Genomic DNA, 23,512 nt, shown 5'->3' with positions numbered 1-23,512 from the left:
TGACACCGCGGATCTGGGGACACCCTGGGGACACCATGGCCATCACAGCCAGCCCCATGGCTGTGACACCGCGGCCCTGGGGACACCCTGGGGACACCATGACCACCACAGCCAGCCCCATGGCTGTGACACCACGGCCCTGGGGACACCCTGGGGACACCATGGCCACCACAGCCAGCCCCAAGGCTGTGACACCACGGCCCTGGGGACACCCTGGGGACACCATGGCCACCACAGCCAGCCCCATGGCTGTGACACAACGGCCCTGGGGACACCCTGGGGACACCATGGCCACCACAGCCAGACCCATGGCTGTGACACCGCGGCCCTGGGGACACCCTGGGGACACCATGGCCACCACAGCCAGCCCCATGGCTGTGACACCATGGCCCTGGGGACACCCTGGGGACACCATGGCCATCACAGCCAGCCCCATGGCTGTGACACCGCGGCCCTGGGGACACCCTGGGGACACCATGGCCACCACAGCCAGCCCCATGGCTGTGACACCACGGCCCTGGGGACACCCTGGGGACACCATGGCCACCACAGCCAGCCCCATGGCTGTGACACCACGGCCCTGGGGACACGCTGGGGACACCATGGCCACCACAGCCAGCCCCATGGCTGTGACACCGCAGCCCTGGGGACACCCTGGGGACACCATGGCCACCGTGACCAGCCCATGGCTGTGACACCATGGCCCTGGGGATACCCTGGGGACACCATGGCCACCACAGCCAGCCCCATGGCTGTGACACCATGGCCCTGGGGACACCCTGGGGACACCATGGCCACCGTGACCAGCCCCATGGCTGTGACACCATGGCCCTGGGGACACCCTGGGGACACCATGGGCACCACGAACAGCCCCATGGCTGTGACACCATGGCCCTGGGGACACCCTGGGGACACCATGGCCACCACAGCCAGCCCCATGGCTGTGACACCATGGCCCTGGGGACACCCTGGGGACACCATGGCCACCATGACCAGCCCATGGCTGTGACACCATAGCCCTGGGGACACCCTGGGGACACCATGGCCACTGTGACCAGCCCCATGGCTGTGACACCATGGCCCTGGGGACACCCTGGGGACACCATGGCCACCACAGCCAGCCCCATGGCTGTGACACCATGGCCCTGGGGACACCCTGGGGACACCATGGCCACCACAGCCAGCCCCATGGCTGTGACACCGCGGCCCTGGGGACACCCTGGGGACACCATGGCCACCACAGCCAGCCCCATGGCTGTGACACCACGGCCCTGGGGACACCCTGGGGACACCATGGCCACCACAGCCAGCCCCATGGCTGTGACACCATGGCCCTGGGGACACCCTGGGGACACCATGGGCACCACGAACAGCCCCATGGCTGTGACACCATGGCCCTGGGGACACCCTGGGGACACCATGGCCACCACAGCCAGCCCCATGGCTGTGACACCACGGCCCTGGGGACACCCTGGGGACACCATGGCCACCACAGCCAGCCCCATGGCTGTGACACCACGGCCCTGGGGACACCCTGGGGACACCATGGCCACCACAGCCAGCCCCATGGCTGTGACACCACGGCCCTGGGGACACCCTGGGGACACCATGGCCACCACAGCCAGACCCATGGCTGTGACACCACGGCCCAGGGGACACCCTGGGGACACCATGGCCACCACAGCCAGCCCCATGGCTGTGACACCGCAGCCCTGGGGACACCCTGGGGACACCATGGCCACCACAGCCAGCCCCATGGCTGTGACACCATGGCCCTGGGGACACCCTGGGGACACCATGGCCACCGTGACCAGTCCATGGCTGTGACACCATGGCCCTGGGGACACCCTGGGGACACCATGGCCACCGTGACCAGCCCCATGGCTGTGACACCATGGCCCTGGGGACACCCTGGGGACACCATGGCCACCACGAACAGCCCCATGGCTGTGACACCATGGCCCTGGGGACACCCTGGGGACACCATGGCCACCACAGCCAGCCCCATGGCTGTGACACCACGGCCCTGGGGACACCCTGGGGACACCATGGCCACCACAGCCAGCCCCATGGCTGTGACACCACGGCCCTGGGGACACCCTGGGGACACCATGGCCACCACAGCCAGCCCCATGGCTGTGACACCACGGCCCTGGGGACACCCTGGGGACACCATGGCCACCACAGCCAGCCCCATGGCTGTGACACCGCGGCCCTGGGGACACCCTGGGGACACCATGGCCACCACAGCCAGCCCCATGGCTGTGACACCATGGCCCTGGGGACACCCTGGGGACACCATGGCCATCACAGCCAGCCCCATGGCTGTGACACCGCGGCCCTGGGGACACCCTGGGGACACCATGGCCACCACAGCCAGCCCCATGGCTGTGACACCACGGCCCTGGGGACACCCTGGGGACACCATGGCCACCGTGACCAGCCCCATGGCTGTGACACCACGGCCCTGGGGACACCCTGGGGACACCATGGCCACCACAGCCAGCCCCATGGCTGTGACACCGCGGATCTGGGGACACCCTGGGGACACCATGGCCACCGTGACCAGCCCATGGCTGTGACACCATGGCCCTGGGGATACCCTGGGGACACCATGGCCACCACAGCCAGCCCCATGGCTGTGACACCACGGCCCTGGGGACACCCTGGGGACACCATGGCCACCGTGACCAGCCCCATGGCTGTGACACCATGGCCCTGGGGACACCCTGGGGACACCATGGGCACCACGAACAGCCCCATGGCTGTGACACCATGGCCCTGGGGACACCCTGGGGACACCATGGCCACCACAGCCAGCCCCATGGCTGTGACACCATGGCCCTGGGGACACCCTGGGGACACCATGGCCACCATGACCAGCCCATGGCTGTGACACCGTAGCCCTGGGGACACTCTGGGGACACCTTGGCCACCACGAACAGCCCCATGGCTGTGACACCATGGCCCTGGGGACACCCTGGGGACACCATGGCCACCACAGCCAGACCCATGGCTGTGACACCACGGCCCTGGGGACACCCTGGGGACACCATGGCCACCACAGCCAGCCCCATGGCTGTGACACCACGGCCCTGGGGACACCCTGGGGACACCATGGCCACCACAGCCAGCCCCATGGCTGTGACACCACGGCCCTGGGGACACCCTGGGGACACCATGGCCACCACAGCCAGCCCCATGGCTGTGACACCGCGGCCCTGGGGACACCCTGGGGACACCATGGCCACCACAGCCAGCCCCATGGCTGTGACACCATGGCCCTGGGGACACCCTGGGGACACCATGGCCATCACAGCCAGCCCCATGGCTGTGACACCGCGGCCCTGGGGACACCCTGGGGACACCATGGCCACCACAGCCAGCCCCATGGCTGTGACACCACGGCCCTGGGGACACCCTGGGGACACCATGGCCACCGTGACCAGCCCCATGGCTGTGACACCACGGCCCTGGGGACACCCTGGGGACACCATGGCCACCACAGCCAGCCCCATGGCTGTGACACCGCGGATCTGGGGACACCCTGGGGACACCATGGCCACCGTGACCAGCCCATGGCTGTGACACCATGGCCCTGGGGATACCCTGGGGACACCATGGCCACCACAGCCAGCCCCATGGCTGTGACACCACGGCCCTGGGGACACCCTGGGGACACCATGGCCACCGTGACCAGCCCCATGGCTGTGACACCATGGCCCTGGGGACACCCTGGGGACACCATGGGCACCACGAACAGCCCCATGGCTGTGACACCATGGCCCTGGGGACACCCTGGGGACACCATGGCCACCACAGCCAGCCCCATGGCTGTGACACCATGGCCCTGGGGACACCCTGGGGACACCATGGCCACCATGACCAGCCCATGGCTGTGACACCGTAGCCCTGGGGACACTCTGGGGACACCTTGGCCACCACGAACAGTCCATGGCTCTGACACCATGGCTCTGGGGACACCCTGGGGACACCATGGCCACCACAGCCAGCCCCATGGCTGTGACACCATGGCCCTGGGGACACCCTCGGGACACCATGGCCACCATGACCAGCCCATGGCTGTGACACCATGGCCCTGGGGACACCCTGGGGACACCATGGCCACCACAGCAAGCCCATGGCTGTGACACCATGGCCCTGGGGACACCCTGGGGACACCATGGCCACCACAGCCAGCCCCATGGCTGTGACACCATGGCCATAGGGACACCCTGGGGACACCATGGCCACCACAGCCAGCCCCATGGCTGTGACACCGCGGCCCTGGGGACACCCTGGGGACACCATGGCCACCACAGCCAGCCCCATGGCTGTGACACCGCGGATCTGGGGACACCCTGGGGACACCATGGCCACCACAGCCAGCCCCATGGCTGTGACACCATGGCCCTGGGGACACCCTGGGGACACCATGGCCACCACAGCTACCCCATGGCTGTGACACCATGGCCCTGGGGACACCCTGGGGACACCATGGCCACCACAGCCAGACCCATGGCTGTGACACCATGGCCCTGGGGACACCCTGGGGACACCATGGCCACCACAGCCAGCCCCATGGCCATGACACCACGGCCCTGGGGACACCCTGGGGACACCATGGCCACCAGAGCCAGACCCATGGCTGTGACACCATGGCCCTGGGGACACCCTGGGGACACCATGGCCACCACAGCCAGCCCCATGGCTGGGACACCATAGCCCTGGGGACACCCTGGGGACACCATGGCCACCACAGCCAGCCCCATGGCTGTGACACCGCGGCCCTGGGGACACCCTGGGGACACCATGGCCACCGTGACCAGCCCATGGCTGTGACACCACGGCCCTGGGGACACCCTGGGGACACCCTGGGGACACCATGGGCACCACGAACAGCCCCATGGCTGTGACACCATGGCTCTGGGGACACCCTGGGGACACCATGGCCACCACAGCCAGCCCCATGGCTGTGACACCATGGCCCTGGGGACACCCTGGGGACACCATGGCCACCACGACCAGCCCATGGCTGTGACACCATGGCCCTGGGGACACCCTGGGGACACCATGGCCACCACAGCCAGCCCCATGGCTGTGACAATACGGCCCTGGGGACACCCTGGGGACACCATGGCCACCACAGCCAGCCCCATGGCTGTGACACCACGGCCCTGGGGACACCCTGGGGACACCATGGCCACCACAGCCAGCCCCATGGCTGTGACACCACGGCCCTGGGGACACCCTGGGGACACCATGGCCACCACGAACAGCCCCATGGCTGTGACACCACGGCCCTGGGGACACCCTGGGGACACCATGGCCACCACAGCCAGCCCCATGGCTGTGACACCGCGGCCCTGGGGACACCCTGGGGACACCATGGCCACCACAGCCAGACCCATGGCTGTGACACCATGGCCCTGGGGACACCCTGGGGACACCATGGCCATCACAGCCAGCCCCATGGCTGTGACACCGCGGCCCTGGGGACACCCTGGGGACACCATGGCCACCACAGCCAGCCCCATGGCTGTGACACCACGGCCCTGGGGACACCCTGGGGACACCATGGCCACCGTGACCAGCCCCATGGCTGTGACACCACGGCCCTGGGGACACCCTGGGGACACCATGGCCACCACAGCCAGCCCCATGGCTGTGACACCGCAGCCCTGGGGACACCCTGGGGACACCATGGCCACCGTGACCAGCCCATGGCTGTGACACCATGGCCCTGGGGATACCCTGGGGACACCATGGCCACCACAGCCAGCCCCATGGCTGTGACACCACGGCCCTGGGGACACCCTGGGGACACCATGGCCACCGTGACCAGCCCCATGGCTGTGACACCATGGCCCTGGGGACACCCTGGGGACACCATGGGCACCACGAACAGCCCCATGGCTGTGACACCATGGCCCTGGGGACACCCTGGGGACACCATGGCCACCACAGCCAGCCCCATGGCTGTGACACCGCGGCCCTGGGGACACCCTGGGGACACCATGGCCACCGTGACCAGCCCATGGCTGTGACACCATGGCCCTGGGGACACCCTGGGGACACCATGGCCACCACAGCCAGCCCCATGGCTGTGACACCATGGCCCTGGGGACACCCTGGGGACACCATGGCCACCACAGCCAGACCCATGGCTGTGACACCATGGCCCTGGGGACACCCTGGGGACACCATGGCCACCACAGCCAGCCCCATGGCTGTGACACCGCGGCCCTGGGGACACCCTGGGGACACCATGGCCACCACAGCCAGCCCCATGGCTGTGACACCGCGGATCTGGGGACACCCTGGGGACACCATGGCCACCACAGCCAGCCCCATGGCTGTGACACCATGGCCCTGGGGACACCCTGGGGACACCATGGCCACCACAGCCAGACCCATGGCTGTGACACCATGGCCCTGGGGACACCCTGGGGACACCATGGCCACCACAGCCAGCCCCATGGCTGTGACACCATGGCCCTGGGGACACCCTGGGGACACCATGGCCACCACAGCCAGCCCCATGGCTGTGACACCACGGCCCTGGGGACACCCTGGGGACACCATGGCCACCACAGCCAGCCCCATGGCTGTGACACCACGGCCCTGGGGACACCCTGGGGACACCATGGCCACCACAGCCAGACCCATGGCTGTGACACCACGGCCCTGGGGACACCCTGGGGACACCATGGCCACCACAGCCAGCCCCATGGCTGTGACACCGCGGCCCTGGGGACACCCTGGGGACACCATGGCCACCACAGCCAGCCCCATGGCTGTGACACCATGGCCCTGGGGACACCCTGGGGACACCATGGCCACCGTGACCAGTCCATGGCTGTGACACCATGGCCCTGGGGACACCCTGGGGACACCATGGCCACCGTGACCAGCCCCATGGCTGTGACACCATGGCCCTGGGGACACCCTGGGGACACCATGGCCACCGTGACCAGCCCATGGCTGTGACACCATGGCCCTGGGGACACCCTGGGGACACCATGGCCACCACAGCCAGCCCCATGGCTGTGACACCATGGCCCTGGGGACACCCTGGGGACACCATGGCCACCGTGACCAGCCCATGGCTGTGACACCATGGCCCTGGGGACACCCTGGGGACACCATGGCCACCACAGCCAGCCCCATGGCTGTGACACCATGGCCCTGGGGACACCCTGGGGACACCATGGCCACCACAGCCAGCCCCATGGCTGTGACACCGCGGCCCTGGGGACACCCTGGGGACACCATGGCCACCACAGCCAGCCCCATGGCTGTGACACCACGGCCCTGGGACACCCTGGGGACACCATGGCCACCACAGCCAGCCCCATGGCTGTGACACCACGGCCCTGGGGACACCCTGGGGACACCATGGCCACCACAGCCAGCCCCATGGCTGTGATACCACGGCCCTGGGGACACCCTGGGGACACCATGGCCACCACAGCCAGCCCCATGGCTGTGACACCACGGCCCTGGGGACACCCTGGGGACACCATGGCCACCACAGCCAGCCCCATGGCTGTGACACCACGGCCCTGGGGACACCCTGGGGACACCATGGCCACCACGAACAGCCCCATGGCTGTGACACCACGGCCCTGGGGACACCCTGGGGACACCATGGCCACCACAGCCAGCCCCATGGCTGTGACACCGCGGCCCTGGGGACACCCTGGGGACACCATGGCCACCACAGCCAGCCCCATGGCTGTGACACCATGGCCCTGGGGACACCCTGGGGACACCATGGCCATCACAGCCAGCCCCATGGCTGTGACACCGCGGCCCTGGGGACACCCTGGGGACACCATGGCCACCACAGCCAGCCCCATGGCTGTGACACCACGGCCCTGGGGACACCCTGGGGACACCATGGCCACCGTGACCAGCCCCATGGCTGTGACACCACGGCCCTGGGGACACCCTGGGGACACCATGGCCACCACAGCCAGCCCCATGGCTGTGACACCGCAGCCCTGGGGACACCCTGGGGACACCATGGCCACCGTGACCAGCCCATGGCTGTGACACCATGGCCCTGGGGATACCCTGGGGACACCATGGCCACCACAGCCAGCCCCATGGCTGTGACACCACGGCCCTGGGGACACCCTGGGGACACCATGGCCACCGTGACCAGCCCCATGGCTGTGACACCATGGCCCTGGGGACACCCTGGGGACACCATGGGCACCACGAACAGCCCCATGGCTGTGACACCATGGCCCTGGGGACACCCTGGGGACACCATGGCCACCACAGCCAGCCCCATGGCTGTGACACCATGGCCCTGGGGATACCCTGGGGACACCATGGCCACCGTGACCAGCCCATGGCTGTGACACCATGGCCCTGGGGACACCCTGGGGACACCATGGCCACCACAGCAAGCCCATGGCTGTGACACCATGGCCCTGGGGACACCCTGGGGACACCATGGCCACCACAGCCAGACCCATGGCTGTGACACCATGGCCCTGGGGACACCCTGGGGACACCATGGCCACCACAGCCAGCCCCATGGCTGTGACACCGCGGCCCTGGGGACACCCTGGGGACACCATGGCCACCACAGCCAGCCCCATGGCTGTGACACCGCGGATCTGGGGACACCCTGGGGACACCATGGCCACCACAGCCAGCCCCATGGCTGTGACACCATGGCCCTGGGGACACCCTGGGGACACCATGGCCACCACAGCCAGACCCATGGCTGTGACACCATGGCCCTGGGGACACCCTGGGGACACCATGGCCACCACAGCCAGCCCCATGGCTGTGACACCATGGCCCTGGGGACACCCTGGGGACACCATGGCCACCACAGCCAGCCCCATGGCTGTGACACCACGGCCCTGGGGACACCCTGGGGACACCATGGCCACCACAGCCAGCCCCATGGCTGTGACACCACGGCCCTGGGGACACCCTGGGGACACCATGGCCACCACAGCCAGCCCCATGGCTGTGACACCACGGCCCTGGGGACACCCTGGGGACACCATGGCCACCGTGACCAGCCCCATGGCTGTGACACCACGGCCCTGGGGACACCCTGGGGACACCATGGCCACCACAGCCAGCCCCATGGCTGTGACACCGCAGCCCTGGGGACACCCTGGGGACACCATGGCCACCGTGACCAGCCCATGGCTGTGACACCATGGCCCTGGAGACACCCTGGGGACACCATGGCCACCACAGCCAGCCCCATGGCTGTGACACCACGGCCCTGGGGACACCCTGGGGACACCATGGCCACCACAGCCAGCCCCATGGCTGTGACACCATGGCCCTGGGGACACCCTGGGGACACCATGGGCACCACGAACAGCCCCATGGCTGTGACACCATGGCCCTGGGGACACCCTGGGGACACCATGGCCACCACAGCCAGCCCCATGGCTGTGACACCATGGCCCTGGGGACACCCTGGGGACACCATGGCCACCGTGACCAGCCCATGGCTGTGACACCATGGCCCTGGGGACACCCTGGGGACACCATGGCCACCACAGCAAGCCCATGGCTGTGACACCATGGCCCTGGGGACACCCTGGGGACACCATGGCCACCACAGCCAGACCCATGGCTGTGACACCATGGCCCTGGGGACACCCTGGGGACACCATGGCCATCACAGCCAGCCCTATGGCTGTGACACCGCGGCCCTGGGGACACCCTGGGGACACCATGGCCACCACAGCCAGCCCCATGGCTGTGACACCGCGGATCTGGGGACACCCTGGGGACACCATGGCCACCACAGCCAGCCCCATGGCTGTGACACCATGGCCCTGGGGACACCCTGGGGACACCATGGCCACCACAGCCAGACCCATGGCTGTGACACCATGGCCCTGGGGACACCCTGGGGACACCATGGCCACCACAGCCAGCCCCATGGCTGTGACACCATGGCCCTGGGGACACCCTGGGGACACCATGGCCACCACAGCCAGCCCCATGGCTGTGACACCATGGCCCTGGGGACACCCTGGGGACACCATGGCCACCACAGCCAGACCCATGGCTGTGACACCACGGCCCTGGGGACACCCTGGGGACACCATGGCCACCACAGCCAGACCCATGGCCATGACACCACGGCCCTGGGGACACCCTGGGGACACCATGGCCACCACAGCCAGCCCCATGGCTGTGACACCGCGGCCCTGGGGACACCCTGGGGACACCATGGCCACCACAGCCAGCCCCATGGCTGTGACACCATGGCCCTGGGGACACCCTGGGGACACCATGGCCACCGTGACCAGTCCATGGCTGTGACACCATGGCCCTGGGGACACCCTGGGGACACCATGGCCACCGTGACCAGCCCCATGGCTGTGACACCATGGCCCTGGGGACACCCTGGGGACACCATGGCCACCGTGACCTGCCCATGGCTGTGACACCATGGCCCTGGGGACACCCTGGGGACACCATGGCCACCACAGCCAGCCCCATGGCTGTGACACCATGGCCCTGGGGACACCCTGGGGACACCATGGCCACCGTGACCAGCCCATGGCTGTGACACCACGGCCCTGGGACACCCTGGGGACACCATGGCCACCACAGCCAGCCCCATGGCTGTGACACCACGGCCCTGGGGACACCCTGGGGACACCATGGCCACCACAGCCAGCCCCATGGCTGTGACACCGCGGCCCTGGGGACACCCTGGGGACACCATGGCCACCGTGACCAGCCCCATGGCTGTGACACCATGGCCCTGGGGACACCCTGGGGACACCATGGGCACCACGAACAGCCCCATGGCTGTGACACCATGGCCCTGGGGACACCCTGGGGACACCATGGCCACCACAGCCAGCCCCATGGCTGTGACACCATGGCCCTGGGGACACCCTGGGGACACCATGGCCACCACAGCCAGCCCATGGCTGTGACACCGCGGCCCTGGGGACACCCTGGGGACACCATGGCCACCACAGCCAGACCCATGGCTGTGACACCATGGCCCTGGGGACACCCTGGGGACACCATGGCCACCACAGCCAGCCCCATGGCTGTCACACCGCGGCCCTGGGGACACCCTGGGGACACCATGGCCACCACAGCCAGCCCCATGGCTGTGACACCATGGCCCTGGGGACACCCTGGGGACACCATGGCCACCACAGCCAGCCCCATGGCTGTCACACCGCGGCCCTGGGCACACCGCGGTCCCCGTGGCCATGACACCAGGCCCCGCCCGGGCCTCCTCCGTCGCCATGGCAACACCAGGCCGGGCGGGCGACGCCGGCCTAAGAGCGGGCGCAGCGGCCCCGTCCCGTCCCCGTTGCAGCCCCCCCCTGCCCGTTACCTGCCAATCATTCGGGCCCGGTTACCGGCCACGGCGCCTCGTATGGCGGATCCGCACCCTCTCTTCGGTGATACCAGCGCGGCGGGGGGCGGCGGGGCCCAACCGGGCCGGGGTTACGGGGCTCCCCCGGCCGCCGCCGCCGCCTCCCGGGACCCACCGGCCGCGGCCTTCCTGGGCGAGCCGGTGTCCCTGGCCATGGCCTACGGGAGCAGCTTGGCCAGCCAGGGCCGCGACATCATGGACCGTAACGTGAGTGGGGGGGGGACGCGACACGGGGGGGCTCCGTGGCCGGTTACCGGGACCCCTCACGGCCCTTTAACTCTCCGCCGCCTGTTGCTCGACCGGTTCATCCCCGTGGGGCGGCTGAAGTATTATTTCGCCGTGGACACCGCGTACGTGGGGAGGAAACTGGGGATTCTCATCTTTCCCTTCGCGCATCAGGTGAGGGGGGGCCCCGGTATCGGGGGCGGGGGGGGGGGTCCGGTGTCGGGGGTCTTCTATGGGGTTGGAGGGTGGGGGTCTGGGGGGCCGGTTTTGGGGATTTGGGGGTCGGGGGGGCCGGTATTGGGGGTTTGGGGTGTGCTATGGGAGCCTGGGGGGCTCCTACTGGAGTAGGGGGGCTGGTATTGCGGGTCGGGGGGGCAGTATTGGGGCGTGGGGGGCCGGTTTGGGGGTTTTGGGGTGCAGTACTGGGGGGGCTGGGGCTCTGGTGTTGGGCGTGGGGGGTCCCTAACAGTGTGTCTCCCCCCCCAGGACTGGCAGGTGCGGTACCGGCAGGACACCCCCGTCGCCCCCCGCTTCGACGTCAACGCCCCCGATCTCTACATCCCAAGTACGTCCCGCCCCCGTTGCCCCCCATTTCCCCCCCCAGCCCCCCATTTCCCCCCCGGGGGACCCCCCCCAATGACATCCCCGTGTCCCCCCCCGCAGCGATGGCCTTCATCACCTACATCCTCGTCGCCTGCTTGGTGCTGGGCACCCAAAACAGGTCAGGCCCTTCTCCCCGCCCTGGGGCAGCCGGGGGGGGGGGGGCGGGTCCCTACCCTAAAAACGAAGGGTGGGGGGTGCAGGCAAGGCTGTGGGGCACCCCCCACCCAATTTGGGGCGCGGCCCCCCCCCAGGTTCTCCCCCGACAGCCTGGGCTTGCAGGCGAGCTCGGCGCTGGCCTGGCTCATCGTGGAGGTTCTGGCCATCCTCCTCAGCCTCTACCTCCTCGCCGTCAACACCAGCCTCACCACCATCGACCTGATCGCCTTCGCTGGCTACAAATATGTGGGGTGAGAGGGTTGGTTTTTTTAGGGGGGGTGGGTTAGAAAAAGGGGGGGGGTTTGCACCCCAATAATCCCCCCACCCTTGTTCCCGGCAGGATGAATCTGGGCCTCATCGCCGGGCTCGTTTTCGGCCGCAGCGCTTACTACGTGGTGCTGAGCTGGTGCTGCCTCAGCATTTTCGTGTTTATGGTAAAAACTAGAGTGAAAAAGGGGGAAAAAAAGGGCGGGGGGGGCTGTGTGGTTTTTGGGGGGGGGGTTCACCGCCTTTTTTCTGTCCCCCCTCCCCAGATCAAGACGCTGCGGCTGAAGCTGCTCTCGAAGGTGGTGGCCGAGGGGTTGCTGGTGCGAGGGTCCAAAAACCGGCTGCGGATGTACCTGACCGTGGCCATCGCCGCCGCCCAGCCCCTCCTCATGTACTGGCTCACCTACCACCTGCTCAGGTGAGGGGGGGCCCCCAAACCCCCCCCGCTCCCCCAAACCCCCCCCCAAACCCCCCCAAACCCCCCCCGCCTTTACCCCCCTCCCCAACCCTCCCTTTGCCCGCAGCTGCTTCAATAAACGCTGCCCGGGGAGCATGCCTGGCCTCCGCACCCTGTTTTTTTGGGGTGCATTACCCCGTTTTTGGGGGTGTTACCCCACTTTTTGGGGGGGGGGCACGCCCCCACTTGGGGTGGGGGTGGGACAGCGGGGAGCCCCTCCCCAGTGTCACAGCGGCTGTGTTTAGGGGTGCAGAGTCCATTGGGGCGCTGGTCCCCGAGAGGCCACCGTCGGTCCCCGAGAGGCCCCCCCGCCCCCGAGGTCATTGTGGCGCCACGACCCACGCAGGGGCTGCTGGCCCCCCTCCCCACCGTGCCCCCCCGCGAGGGGCCAGGCCCAGGTATGGGGGGGTTTGGGGCAGGGGGGTGGGGGCGGGGCGGGGTGTGCACACGCGTGTGGTCGCACGGAAGGCTGAGTGCGTGTGGGGGTGCAAGCACGCGCCGCGGCGTGTCGGCATGCCATGATGCACGCGCGCGGTTGCACGCCTGCACGCGACGGTGCACGCACGCGGTTGCACGCCTGCACACAATGATGCATGCACACAGTTGCGTGCATGCACACCGTTGCACGCCTGCACACGAAGGTGCATGCACACCGTTGCACGCCTGCACACGAAGGTGCACGCACACCGTTGCACGCCTGCACACAAAGGTGCATGCACACCGTTGCACACAATGATGCATGCACATGGTTGCGTGCACGCACACCGTTGCACACCTGCACACGAAGGTGCATGCACGCGGTTGCACGCCTGCACACGAAGGTGCACGCACGCGGTTGCACGCCTGCACACAATGATGCATGCACACAGTTGCACACAACGATGCACGCACGTGATTGCACGTGTGCACGCAACGATGCACGCACGCGGTTGCACACCTGCACACGACGATGCACACAATGGTGCATGCCTGCAGACGACGATGCATGCACATGGTTGCACGCCTGCACACAATGATGCATGCACGCGGTTGCACACCTGCACACGAAGGTGCATGCACATCGTTGCACACAATGATGCACGCCCGCGGTTGCACGCCTGCGCACGACGGTGCACGCCCGCGGTTGCACGCCTGCACACAATGATGCATGCACACCGTTGCACGCCTGCACACGAGGATGCACGCCCGCGGTTGCACGCCTGCGCTGTGCGCAAAGGGGCCGGGGGGCCGGGGGGCGCAGAGGGGCCGGGGGGCGCAGGGGAGCCGGGGGGCGCAAAGGGGCTGGGGGGCGCAGAGGGGCCGGGGGGCGCAGAGGGGCTGGGGGGCGCAGAGGGGCCGGGGGGTGCAGGGGGGGCTGGGGGGCGCAGAGGGGCCGGGGGGTGCAGGGGGGTCCTGGGGGCACAGGGGGCCAAGGGTCGCCGGGGGGCCGAGGGTCGCAGGGGAGCCGGGGGGCGCAAAGGGGCTGGGGGGCGCAGAGGGGCCGGGGGGCGCAGAGGGGCTGGGGGGCGCAGAGGGGCCGGGGGGTGCAGGGGGGGCCGGGGGGTGCAGGGGGGGCTGGGGGGCGCAGAGGGGCCGGGGGGTGCAGGGGGGTCCTTGGGGCACAGGGGGCCAAGGGTCGCCGGGGGGCCGAGGGTCGCAGGGGAGCCGGGGGGCGCAAAGGGGCTGGGGGGTGCAGGGGGGTCCTGGGGGTGCAGGGGGATCCTTGGGGCACAGGGGGCCAAGGGTCGCCGGGGGGCCGAGGGTCGCAGGGGAGCCGGGGGGCGCAGAGGGGCTGGGGGGTGCAGAGGGGTCCTGGGGGTGCAGGGGGATCCTTGGGGCACAGGGGGCCAAGGGTCGCCGGGGGGCCGAGGGTCGCAGGGGAGCCGGGGGGCGCAGAGTGGCCGGGGGGCTCAAAGGGGCTGGAGGGTGCAGGGGAGCCGGGGGGCGCAGAGGGGCCGGGGGGCGCAGGGGGGTCCGTGGGGCGCAGGGGTTCCATGGGTCGCGGGGGGTCCGTGGGGCACGGGGTGTCCGTGGGTCGGGGGGGGGGCCGGAGGGCGCAGACCCCCACTGCCCCATCGCACAGCAGAGCAGAGAGCCCGGAGCCCCGCGCCGGGGCGGGGTGTTGCGGGTATTTGGGGTGTTGCGGGGGGGGCGGGGGGCGTGTGTGTCACCCCCGGGGGACCCCCCCCTCCCCAACCCCCCCCCCCGTTTGTGCCCCACAGACGCGGACGAGCGCTCCAACGGGACGCTGTGCGGGGCTCACGCCGCCTGCCGCAACCTGCCGGGCTCCTTCCAGTGCGTCTGCGACCCCGGCTACGAGAGCGCCCGCCACGGCCACGGCTGCGTGGGTGCGGGCGGGTCCTGGGGGGCGGGGGGGGACCCCCAAAATCCCGCCCCCGCCCCCCAAAAAAGAGAAAAAATTAACAGAAACCCCCGATGCGTTTTTGGAGATGTGGACGAGTGCGAGACGCTGCGGGGCGTCTGCGGGGCCGAACGGTGCGAGAACGTGGAAGGCTCCTTCCTCTGCCTCTGCCCCGACACCCGCGACGAGTTCGACCCCGTGCCGGGGCGATGCGTGACCCCCCCGGCCCCCCAAAGCCCGCCGCGGGCCCCCCCCGAAGGCGCCGCCTGCTTCAGCAGGGCTTGCGGGGTGCTGGCACCCAACGTCAGCCGGGAGCGCTGCTGCTGCAGCCTGGGCTGGGCGTGGGGCACCCACTGCCCCGCGCGGCCCTGCCCGACCCCCGGCACCGGTACGGGACCCCCCCGCGCCCCCGCCCCGCACCCAGCCGGCCCCTCCGCGGGGCGGCCCCCGCGCCTCCGGGGGGTTCGGCCCTATGTATGGGTGCGCTGGGGGGGGGTCCCGGGCGTGGTTGGGGGGTGCATGGGAGAGTTTGGGGGGCACGGGCAGGGTTGGGGTGCTTGGGCAGGGTTGGGGGGCACGGGCGGGATTGGGGGGCACGGGCAGGGTTGGGGGTGCTTGGGCAGGGTTGGGGGGCACGGGCAGGATTGGAGGGCACGGGCAGGGTTGGGGGCTAGGGCAGGGTTGGGGGGTACGGGCAGGGTTTGGGGTGCTCGGGCAGGGTTGGGGGTCACGGGCAGGGTTTAGGGTGCTCGGGCAGGGATTGGGGGGCACGGGCAGGGATTGGGGTGCTTGGGCGGGGATTGGGGTGCTCGGGTGGGGATTGGGGTGCTCGGGCGGGGATTGGGGTGCACAGTGGGGGTCAGGGTGCCCCGAGAGGGTTTGGGGTGCACGGCGGGGGTCGGGGGCCCCCGGCAGGGTATGGGGTGCATGGGCAGGGGTCAGGGTGCCCCAGCAGGGTTTGGGGTGCCCATTAAGGGTATGGGGTGCACGGCGGGGGTCGTGGTGCCCCTTGATGGCTTGGGGTGCACGGCGGGGGTCGGGGGCCCCCGGCAGGGTATGGGGTGCATGGGCAGGGTATGGGGTGCATGGGCAGGGGTCAGGGTGCCCCGGCAGGGTTTGGGGTGCCCCTTGATGGCTTGGGGTGCACGGCGGGGGTCGGGGGCCGCCGGCAGGGTTCGGGGGGGCCCCGGCAGGACCCCCGTCGCTGACGCCCCCCACCCCAGAGGCCCACCTCGCCATCTGCCCGCACGGGCAGGGCCGCACCGCCGAGGGTCCCCAGGGCTCGCCGGCAGGTGAGTGCTGCCCGCCGCGGCCCCCCCGCGCCCGCCGGGGTCCCCCCGGGGCCCCCCGTCCCGCGGGGCCCCCCTGACGCCCCCCGTGCCCCCAGACGTGGACGAGTGCCAGCTCTTCGGGCCCCAGCTCTGCCGGGGGGGGGTTTGCCTCAACGCCGCCCCCGGCTTCAGCTGCTACTGCCCCAGCGGCTACTACTACGAGCAGGAGCACCTGCAGTGCGTGGGTGAGCCCCTGCCTGCCCCTGCCTGCCCCTGCCTGCCCCTGCCTGCCCCTGCCTGCCCCTGCCTGCCCCTGCCTGCCCCTGCCTGCCCCTGAGCCCCTGCCTGCCCCTGAGCCCCTGCCTGCCCCTGCCTGCCCCTGCCTGCCCCTGCCTGCCCCTGAGCCCCTGAGCCCCTGCCTGCCCCTGCCTGCCCCTGAGCCCCTGCCTGTCCCTGCCTGCCCCTGAGCCCCTGCCTGCCCCTGAGCCCCTGCCTGCCCCTGCCTGTCCCTGCCTGCCCCTGCCTGTCCCTGCCTGCCCCTGCCTGCCCCTGCCAGCCCCTGAGCCCCTGCCTGCCCCTGAGCCCCTGCCTGCCCCTGCCTGCCCCTGCCTGCCCCTGCCTGCCCCTGAGCCCCTGCCTGCCCCTGCCTGCCCCTGCCTGCCCCTGAGCCCCTGCCTGCCCCTGAGCCCCTGCCTGCCCCTGCCTGCCCCTGCCTGCCCCTGCCTGCCCCTGAGCCCCTGCCTGCCCCTGAGCCCCTGAGCCCCTGCCTGCCCCTGCCTGCCCCTGCCTGCCCCTGAGCCCCTGAGCCCCTGCCTGCCCCTGCCTGCCCCTGAGCCCCTGCCTGTCCCTGCCTGCCCCTGAGCCCCTGCCTGCCCCTGAGCCCCTGCCTGCCCCTGAGCCCCTGCCTGCCCCTGCCTGTCCCTGCCTGCCCCTGCCTGCCCCTGCCTGCCCCTGAGCCCCTGCCTGCCCCTGAGCCCCTGCCTGCCCCTGCCTGCCCCTGCCTGCCCCTGAGCCCCTGCCTGCCCCTGAGCCCCTGCCTGCCCCTGCCTGCCCCTGCCTGCCCCTGCCTGCCCCTGCCTGCCCCTGCCTGCCCCTGAGCCCCTGCCTGCCCCTGCCTGCCCCTGCCTGCCCCTGAGCCCCTGCCTGCCCCCCGACCCCTGCCTGCCCCCCGACCCCCTGCCTGCCCCCCGACCCCTGCCTGCCCCTGACCGCTGCCCCCCAGATAACGACGAGTGTGGGGCGGAGGATGCCGAGCCCTGCGTGGGGGGTCGCTGCGTCAACACGGTGGGCTCCTACTACTGCTCGTGCCCCCCGCCCCTGGTCCTGGACGGCTCCCAGCGCCGCTGCGTCGCCAACGACACCCACCGGGGTGAGGCTGCCACCCACGGGGTGGGCTTTGGGGGGGGTGGGGGGGTGTCTGTGGGACCCGGCCTGACTGTGCCCCCCTCCCTCCCCCCCGAAACAGATGCTGCGCAGGCGGTGTGTTGGCAGGAGGTGGGGGTCGACCTGGTGTGCGGCAGACCCCGGCTGGACAGGCAGGTCACCTACACCGAGTGCTGCTGCCTGTACGGGCAGGCCTGGGGCATGGACTGCGCCCTCTGCCCCGCCCGCCACTCAGGTGACCCCCCCCGCACCCCAGAACCCCCCCCACCCCCATACTGGTGGGTGCCGGGGTGGCATCCCCCTCCCTGCAGTGTGGGACCCCCCCCGCCCAGCAGCTCTGTGATGGGAGACCTTCCTGCAGCCCCATTGACCCCATGGGAATGGGGGGCGTGAGGATGGGGGGGACCCCTCGTAGCCCCCCCCAATTATTGAGGCCCCCCTGTATCCCCACAGCCCCTCAATGATGGGGGGGGGTCCCTTGTAGCCCCTCAGTGATGGGGGGGACCCCTCGTAGCCCCCCCAATTATTGAGGCCCCCCTGTATCCCCACATCCCCTCAATGATGGGGGGGACCCCTCGTAGCCCCCCCAATTATTGAGGCCCCCTGTATCCCCACAGCCCCTCAATGATGGGGGGGGCCCCTTGTAGCCCCTCAGTGATGGGGGGACCCCTTGTAGCCCCCCAATAACGGGCCCCCTTTGCATCCCTACAGCCCCACAAGGATGGGGGGGGAAGTTTTCCCTTGTAGCCCCCCCCCGGTTATTGGAGGGGGGGGGTCCCAGGTGATGGAGAACCCCCATCCCCCCCGCAGCCTGCATCGGGGGGGGGGTCCCCCAAAACCACCTTCTCCTTTTACCCCCCCCCCAGATGACTTCGAGTTCCTCTGCAACGTGCTGCGCCCCCCCAGCTACGGCCCCCCCCGCGCCCCCCCTTCCTACGAATACGCTCCCGACTTCGCCCCCCCTTACGGCCTCCCTTACGGCCCTGACGTTTTCGGGGGGCCCCGCGTGCCCCCCCCGGCTCTCCGTTCCGACTACGACCCTTACGGTTTCGGGGGGCTGGCGGGGGGTTACGACCCCCGGGGGGACGCTCTCTACGCCCCCCCCGCTATGAAGGCGAGGATTTTGAGGACCCCCGGCGCCCCCTCGCCCACCGACCCCGGGGACCCCGCTACGAGCCCCCCGACCCCCACCCCGGCTCCCCCTGGTCCTACCAACCCCACGGGATGGGGGGGTTCAGCGAGGAGGAGGAGGAGGAGGAGGAGGAGGAGGAGGAGGAGGAGGAGGAGGAGGAGGAGGAGGAGGAGGATGCTGGTGAGTTTTCGGGGCGCGGGGGGGGGGTGAAGGGGGCGACCCCCCGCCCTGACGCCCCCTCCCCGCCGCAGGGGGGGCGGAGGAGTGCGGGGTGCTCAGCGGGTGCCACCACGGGCGCTGCGTGCGGGTGCCCGACGGCTTCACCTGCGACTGCGACGCGGGGTATCGGCTGGACCCCGCCCGGCTGGACTGCGTCGGTGAGACCCCCGCCCCCGGACCCCCGCCCCCGGACCCACCCCCAGTGTGAGAAACTGAACTAAGGTATTGTTTATTAAGACTTATGTTAAGCTCAATGTAAAGCATGCGAAGAATACCTCCCAGGCGTGCTTATGCAAGATAACCATCAGATGTCCAAACTTACCGACAGACATAGGACAAGCAACCCCATTTCACCAGGAAGCAGGAAACGACCCCCTAACAACAACTGAAGCATGCGAAGAGCACCTCCACTATCTCATTGAACATGGAAGTAAAGATGTATAAAGAGAGACTGTTTGAACTGCTCAGTGCGGCAGTTGGCGGAGCGCAGACTCCCCTGCCGTCCAGCGCTGTATTTGCTCATATTCTACTTGCTACAATTAATAAAATTCTAATTGGATTCTGATCCATTGTGGTCTCAATTTATGACAATTTGGTGCCGTGACTCGGATAAGGAACGGTGAGCTTCTGTCCTCCGGGGAGGCGCCCCGCGGCAATCCGCGGCCCCGCGACCGACAGCTTACCTCAACCTTACCGACGAACCTAAATTCTAGAATGATGAGCAAAGGGGAAACCGGTAAAATCCCATAAAAATTCTGTGCACGGGAGTCCGGACGAAGACGCAGGGTGCGTAAGTATATGGCGAATTTGTTCGCGGGTTTGCCGTTCGGGCGGGATTGGGTTTCCTGGAATATAACGAGTGAGAGGTTCGCTATATTGAACCAGGCGAGTGCGGACCCTTAAGTACTGCGTTTCCCATCTCCCGCGAGGGACTGGGCCAGGAACAAGGGGAACGAGTGAGTGTATGTTTGTGGATATTCCAGAAGATGGGGGCGAAGGGCAGCAAGCCTTCGACTCCCATGGGAAGGGTACCCACTGTACCTAAGAATACCCCTCTGGCATATATCCTAGACAATTGGAGATATTTCCCTGGAACCCTAGGGAGAGATAAACAGAAAATGATAGAATATTGTACTAGGATATGGGGAGGGAAGAAGATTTCTAAAGATGTCGTTTGGCCAGTCTATGGGTCAGAAGAGGATTGGGTCAGACAACAATTAAACCTCTGGGTTAACAATAAAAAACCCCTTAACCCGGAAGAGAGTCAGTATGCGGAAGCGTGGCTAGAAAGACCGAGAGCTAGACTTTATCCACTGAATGAAGTAAAAACTGAACAAAAGAAAAAGAAGGAAGAGTTAGATGAAACCCTTCTAACCCCCCCTCCTTACATTCCTCCTCCTGCTCCCACAGCCCCTCCAGAGGTCCCCAGAGCGCCCACCCCCCCACCAGAATCGGAACAAGGGTCTCCCCCTCCTCCTAGACGCATGACTAGGAGTCAAAAAGGGGCAGCTCAGATGTATCCTCTAAGGGAAATGCCCATGGGGGGACCCCAACCTGTGATTGGATATATTTCTGTACCCCTAAGCTCGGCTGACCTACGAGATTTTAAAAGAACCGAGATGGGAAACCTAATTGAGGACCCACTCGGAGTGGCAGAAAGATTAGATCAATTTTTGGGACCAAACCTTTATACTTGGGATGAGATGCAATCTATCCTTGGTCAATTATTTACTACCGAGGAAAGAGATATGATCAGACGAGCAGGAATGAAACTGTGGGATGCTCAGCATGCCCAGGGACCCCAAGCAGATATTAAATGGCCACTCCAAAGACCTAATTGGGATAATCAGGATCCGGTGCATAGAACTCATATGCAGGACCTGAGAACTCTAGTAATTCAAGGGATTAGAGAAGCAGTACCCCGTGGCCAGAATATCAATAAAGCATTTAATGAAATGCAAAAGAAAAATGAGAGCCCTACTGAGTGGCTGGAACGACTGAGGAAAGCCCTTCAGCTGTACTCTGGGGTAAATCCAGACGACCCTTTAGGGCAAGCGCTCCTCAAAACTCCGTTTGTGGCAAAATCATGGGAAGATATCAGAAAGAAGATTGAAAAGTTAGAAGACTGGCAGAATAGAGGGTTGGATGAATTATTGAGAGAAGCTCAGAAAGTCTACGTAAGGCGGGAAGAAGAGAGCAGCAAGCGACAAGTAAAAATGATGGTAGCAGCAGTCAGAGAGGATCGCAAAGGGCAGACTGGTGAACACAGATCTGCTGGAGCGAAACAAGGGAATGTAGTAGTAAAGAAGGAACAGAGATGTTGTTTTTACTGTGGAAAGTAGGGACATATAAAGAAGAATTGCAGAGAAAGGATCAGGGATGAGGAAATATTAAAAACGGAATAGGAGAGTCGGGGGCTCTATATCTTAGGGGACCGGAGTCATCATGAGCCCTTGATAAAATTAAAAATAGGTCCCCATAAACAAGAGTTCACCTTTTTAGTAGACACTGGGGCTGAGAAATCGACTATTAGGCAAATACCTGAGGGATGTAAAGTTTCCCCTGAAAAAGTACAAGTAATTGGGGCAAAAGGAGAACCCTTTAAAGTAAGCAAAATCAAAAATGTAGTGTTCGAAACTGAAAATAAATTTGGAATGGGTGAACTCTTGCTCGTCCCTGAAGCAGAATTTAATCTGTTAGGACGGGATTTAATTGTTGAATTGCAATTAGAAATTAAAGTAAAAAATCAAGAGCTAACGGTGTCTGCTTATCCTTTGACCGTGGATGATCAAAAACAAATTAACCCCGATGCCTGGTACTCTCCGGACACAATAAGTAAACTGGAAATCCCACCGATTAAAATTCAAATTTCCGAACCCCACATACCTGTGAGGGTAAGGCAATATCCCATCTCCCTAGAAGGACGGAGAGGATTAAAGCCAGAAATTGATCGATTGTTAGCACAAGGAATCTTAGAGCCTTGTATGTCACCCTTTAACACTCCCATTTTGCCTGTGAGAAAGCCAAATGGGAAATATCGGCTCGTACATGATTTAAGGGAAATAAACAAAAGAACTATCACCCGGTTCCCTGTAGTAGCAAATCCATACACACTGCTAAGCAAGCTAGGACCCCATAACTCCTGGTATAGTGTGATTGATTTAAAGGATGCCTTTTGGGCCTGTCCACTGGCAGAAGAATGCCGTGATTATTTTGCCTTTGAATGGGAAGACATAGAGACAGGCCGTAGACAGCAATTAAGATGGACGGTGCTCCCCCAAGGGTTCACTGAGTCCCCTAATCTGTTTGGACAGGCCCTGGAAGAGCTCTTAAAAGAATACCGGGTACAAACGGGAAATGTGCTGTTACAGTATGTAGATGATCTGCTCATAGCAGGGAATAATAAGAAGGATGTAAGAAAAGAAACCATTCGACTTCTAAACTTTCTTGCACAACAGGGACTACGGGTATCACAAGAAAAGTTACAATTTGTGGAGGAAAAAGTGAAATATTTGGGGCATTATTTGTTTAACGGCAAGAAGATATTGGATCCGGAGCGCATTAAGGGAATTCTAGAATTACCTATGCCTGTCACTAAGAGGCAAATTCGGCAAGCATTAGGGCTATTTGGGTATTGTAGGCAGTGGATAGAGAATTACAGCTTTAAAGTTAAATTTTTGTATGAACAACTGTCTAAAGACAAAATACCCAAGTGGACCCCTCAGGATCAAGAGCAGTTTGCCAGCCTCAAAAGGGAGTTAAGTCAAGCACCGGTTTTAAGCCTCCCAGATCTAAAGCGGCCATTCCATTTATTCGTTAACATACATGAAGGAACAGCATTCGGAGTATTAACTCAGGAATGGGCTGGACAAAAGAAACCGGTGGCATACTTATCAAAGCTGTTAGATCCTGTGAGCAGGGGTTGGCCAAGTTGTTTACAAATCATTGTTGCTGCTGCCTTATTACTTGAAGAAACGAATCGTATTACCTTCAATGGAGAAGTTGTCCTATATGCGCCTCATAACATAAGGGGGGTGCTTCAACAAAAAGCAGA

At 66.0% G+C, this 23,512-nt stretch overlaps 2 protein-coding genes and 1 long non-coding RNA gene across 3 annotated transcripts; all 3 read left to right on the top strand.

Annotated features, from left to right (window-relative positions):
• The first annotated feature begins 11,404 nt into the window (after positions 1-11,404).
• Positions 11,405-13,204, top strand: LOC135310772 (protein YIF1B-B-like). Its single transcript, XM_064439734.1, has 6 exons — positions 11,405-11,803; positions 12,116-12,194; positions 12,293-12,350; positions 12,484-12,639; positions 12,729-12,822; positions 12,922-13,204. Exons 1-6 carry the CDS (start codon positions 11,405-11,407, stop codon positions 13,075-13,077), a joined length of 942 nt encoding a protein of 313 aa, XP_064295804.1. The 3' UTR covers positions 13,078-13,204.
• A 2,127-nt stretch (positions 13,205-15,331) lies between these two features.
• On the top strand, positions 15,332-16,964 carry LOC135310777 (uncharacterized). The gene is made up of 4 exons (XR_010370803.1): positions 15,332-15,439; positions 15,542-15,841; positions 16,677-16,745; positions 16,841-16,964. It is a non-coding gene; the product is annotated as an uncharacterized LOC135310777 (long non-coding RNA).
• A 983-nt stretch (positions 16,965-17,947) lies between these two features.
• LOC135310771 (latent-transforming growth factor beta-binding protein 4-like) lies at positions 17,948-19,449 on the top strand. Its single transcript, XM_064439732.1, has 3 exons — positions 17,948-18,093; positions 18,190-18,342; positions 18,974-19,449. The coding sequence occupies exons 2-3, from the start codon at positions 18,309-18,311 to the stop codon at positions 19,447-19,449; spliced, it is 510 nt and encodes a 169-aa protein (XP_064295802.1). The 5' UTR covers positions 17,948-18,093; positions 18,190-18,308.
• The last annotated feature ends 4,063 nt before the right edge of the window (positions 19,450-23,512 follow it).

The sequence above is a fragment of the Phalacrocorax carbo genome (genome assembly GCF_963921805.1).
Source record: "Phalacrocorax carbo chromosome 31 unlocalized genomic scaffold, bPhaCar2.1 SUPER_31_unloc_1, whole genome shotgun sequence".
Classification (NCBI taxonomy): domain Eukaryota; kingdom Metazoa; phylum Chordata; class Aves; order Suliformes; family Phalacrocoracidae; genus Phalacrocorax; species Phalacrocorax carbo.
The sequence above is the reverse complement of the archived record's forward strand: the minus strand, read 5'-3'. Positions and strand labels throughout refer to the sequence as shown.

Bases quoted from the DNA above. Each gene is read 5' to 3' on its own strand.
- LOC135310772 (XM_064439734.1), top strand. From the start codon at position 11,405: ATGGCGGATCCGCACCCTCTCTTCGGTGATACCAGCGCGGCGGGGGGC. The intron at 12,195-12,292 runs GTACGTCCCGCC...CCCCCCCCGCAG, and splicing joins CCCCGATCTCTACATCCCAA to CGATGGCCTTCATCACCTAC. The intron at 12,351-12,483 runs GTCAGGCCCTTC...GCCCCCCCCCAG, and splicing joins GTGCTGGGCACCCAAAACAG to GTTCTCCCCCGACAGCCTGG.
- LOC135310771 (XM_064439732.1), top strand. From the start codon at position 18,309: ATGGACTGCGCCCTCTGCCCCGCCCGCCACTCAG. The intron at 18,343-18,973 runs GTGACCCCCCCC...CCCCCCCCCCAG, and splicing joins CTGCCCCGCCCGCCACTCAG to ATGACTTCGAGTTCCTCTGC.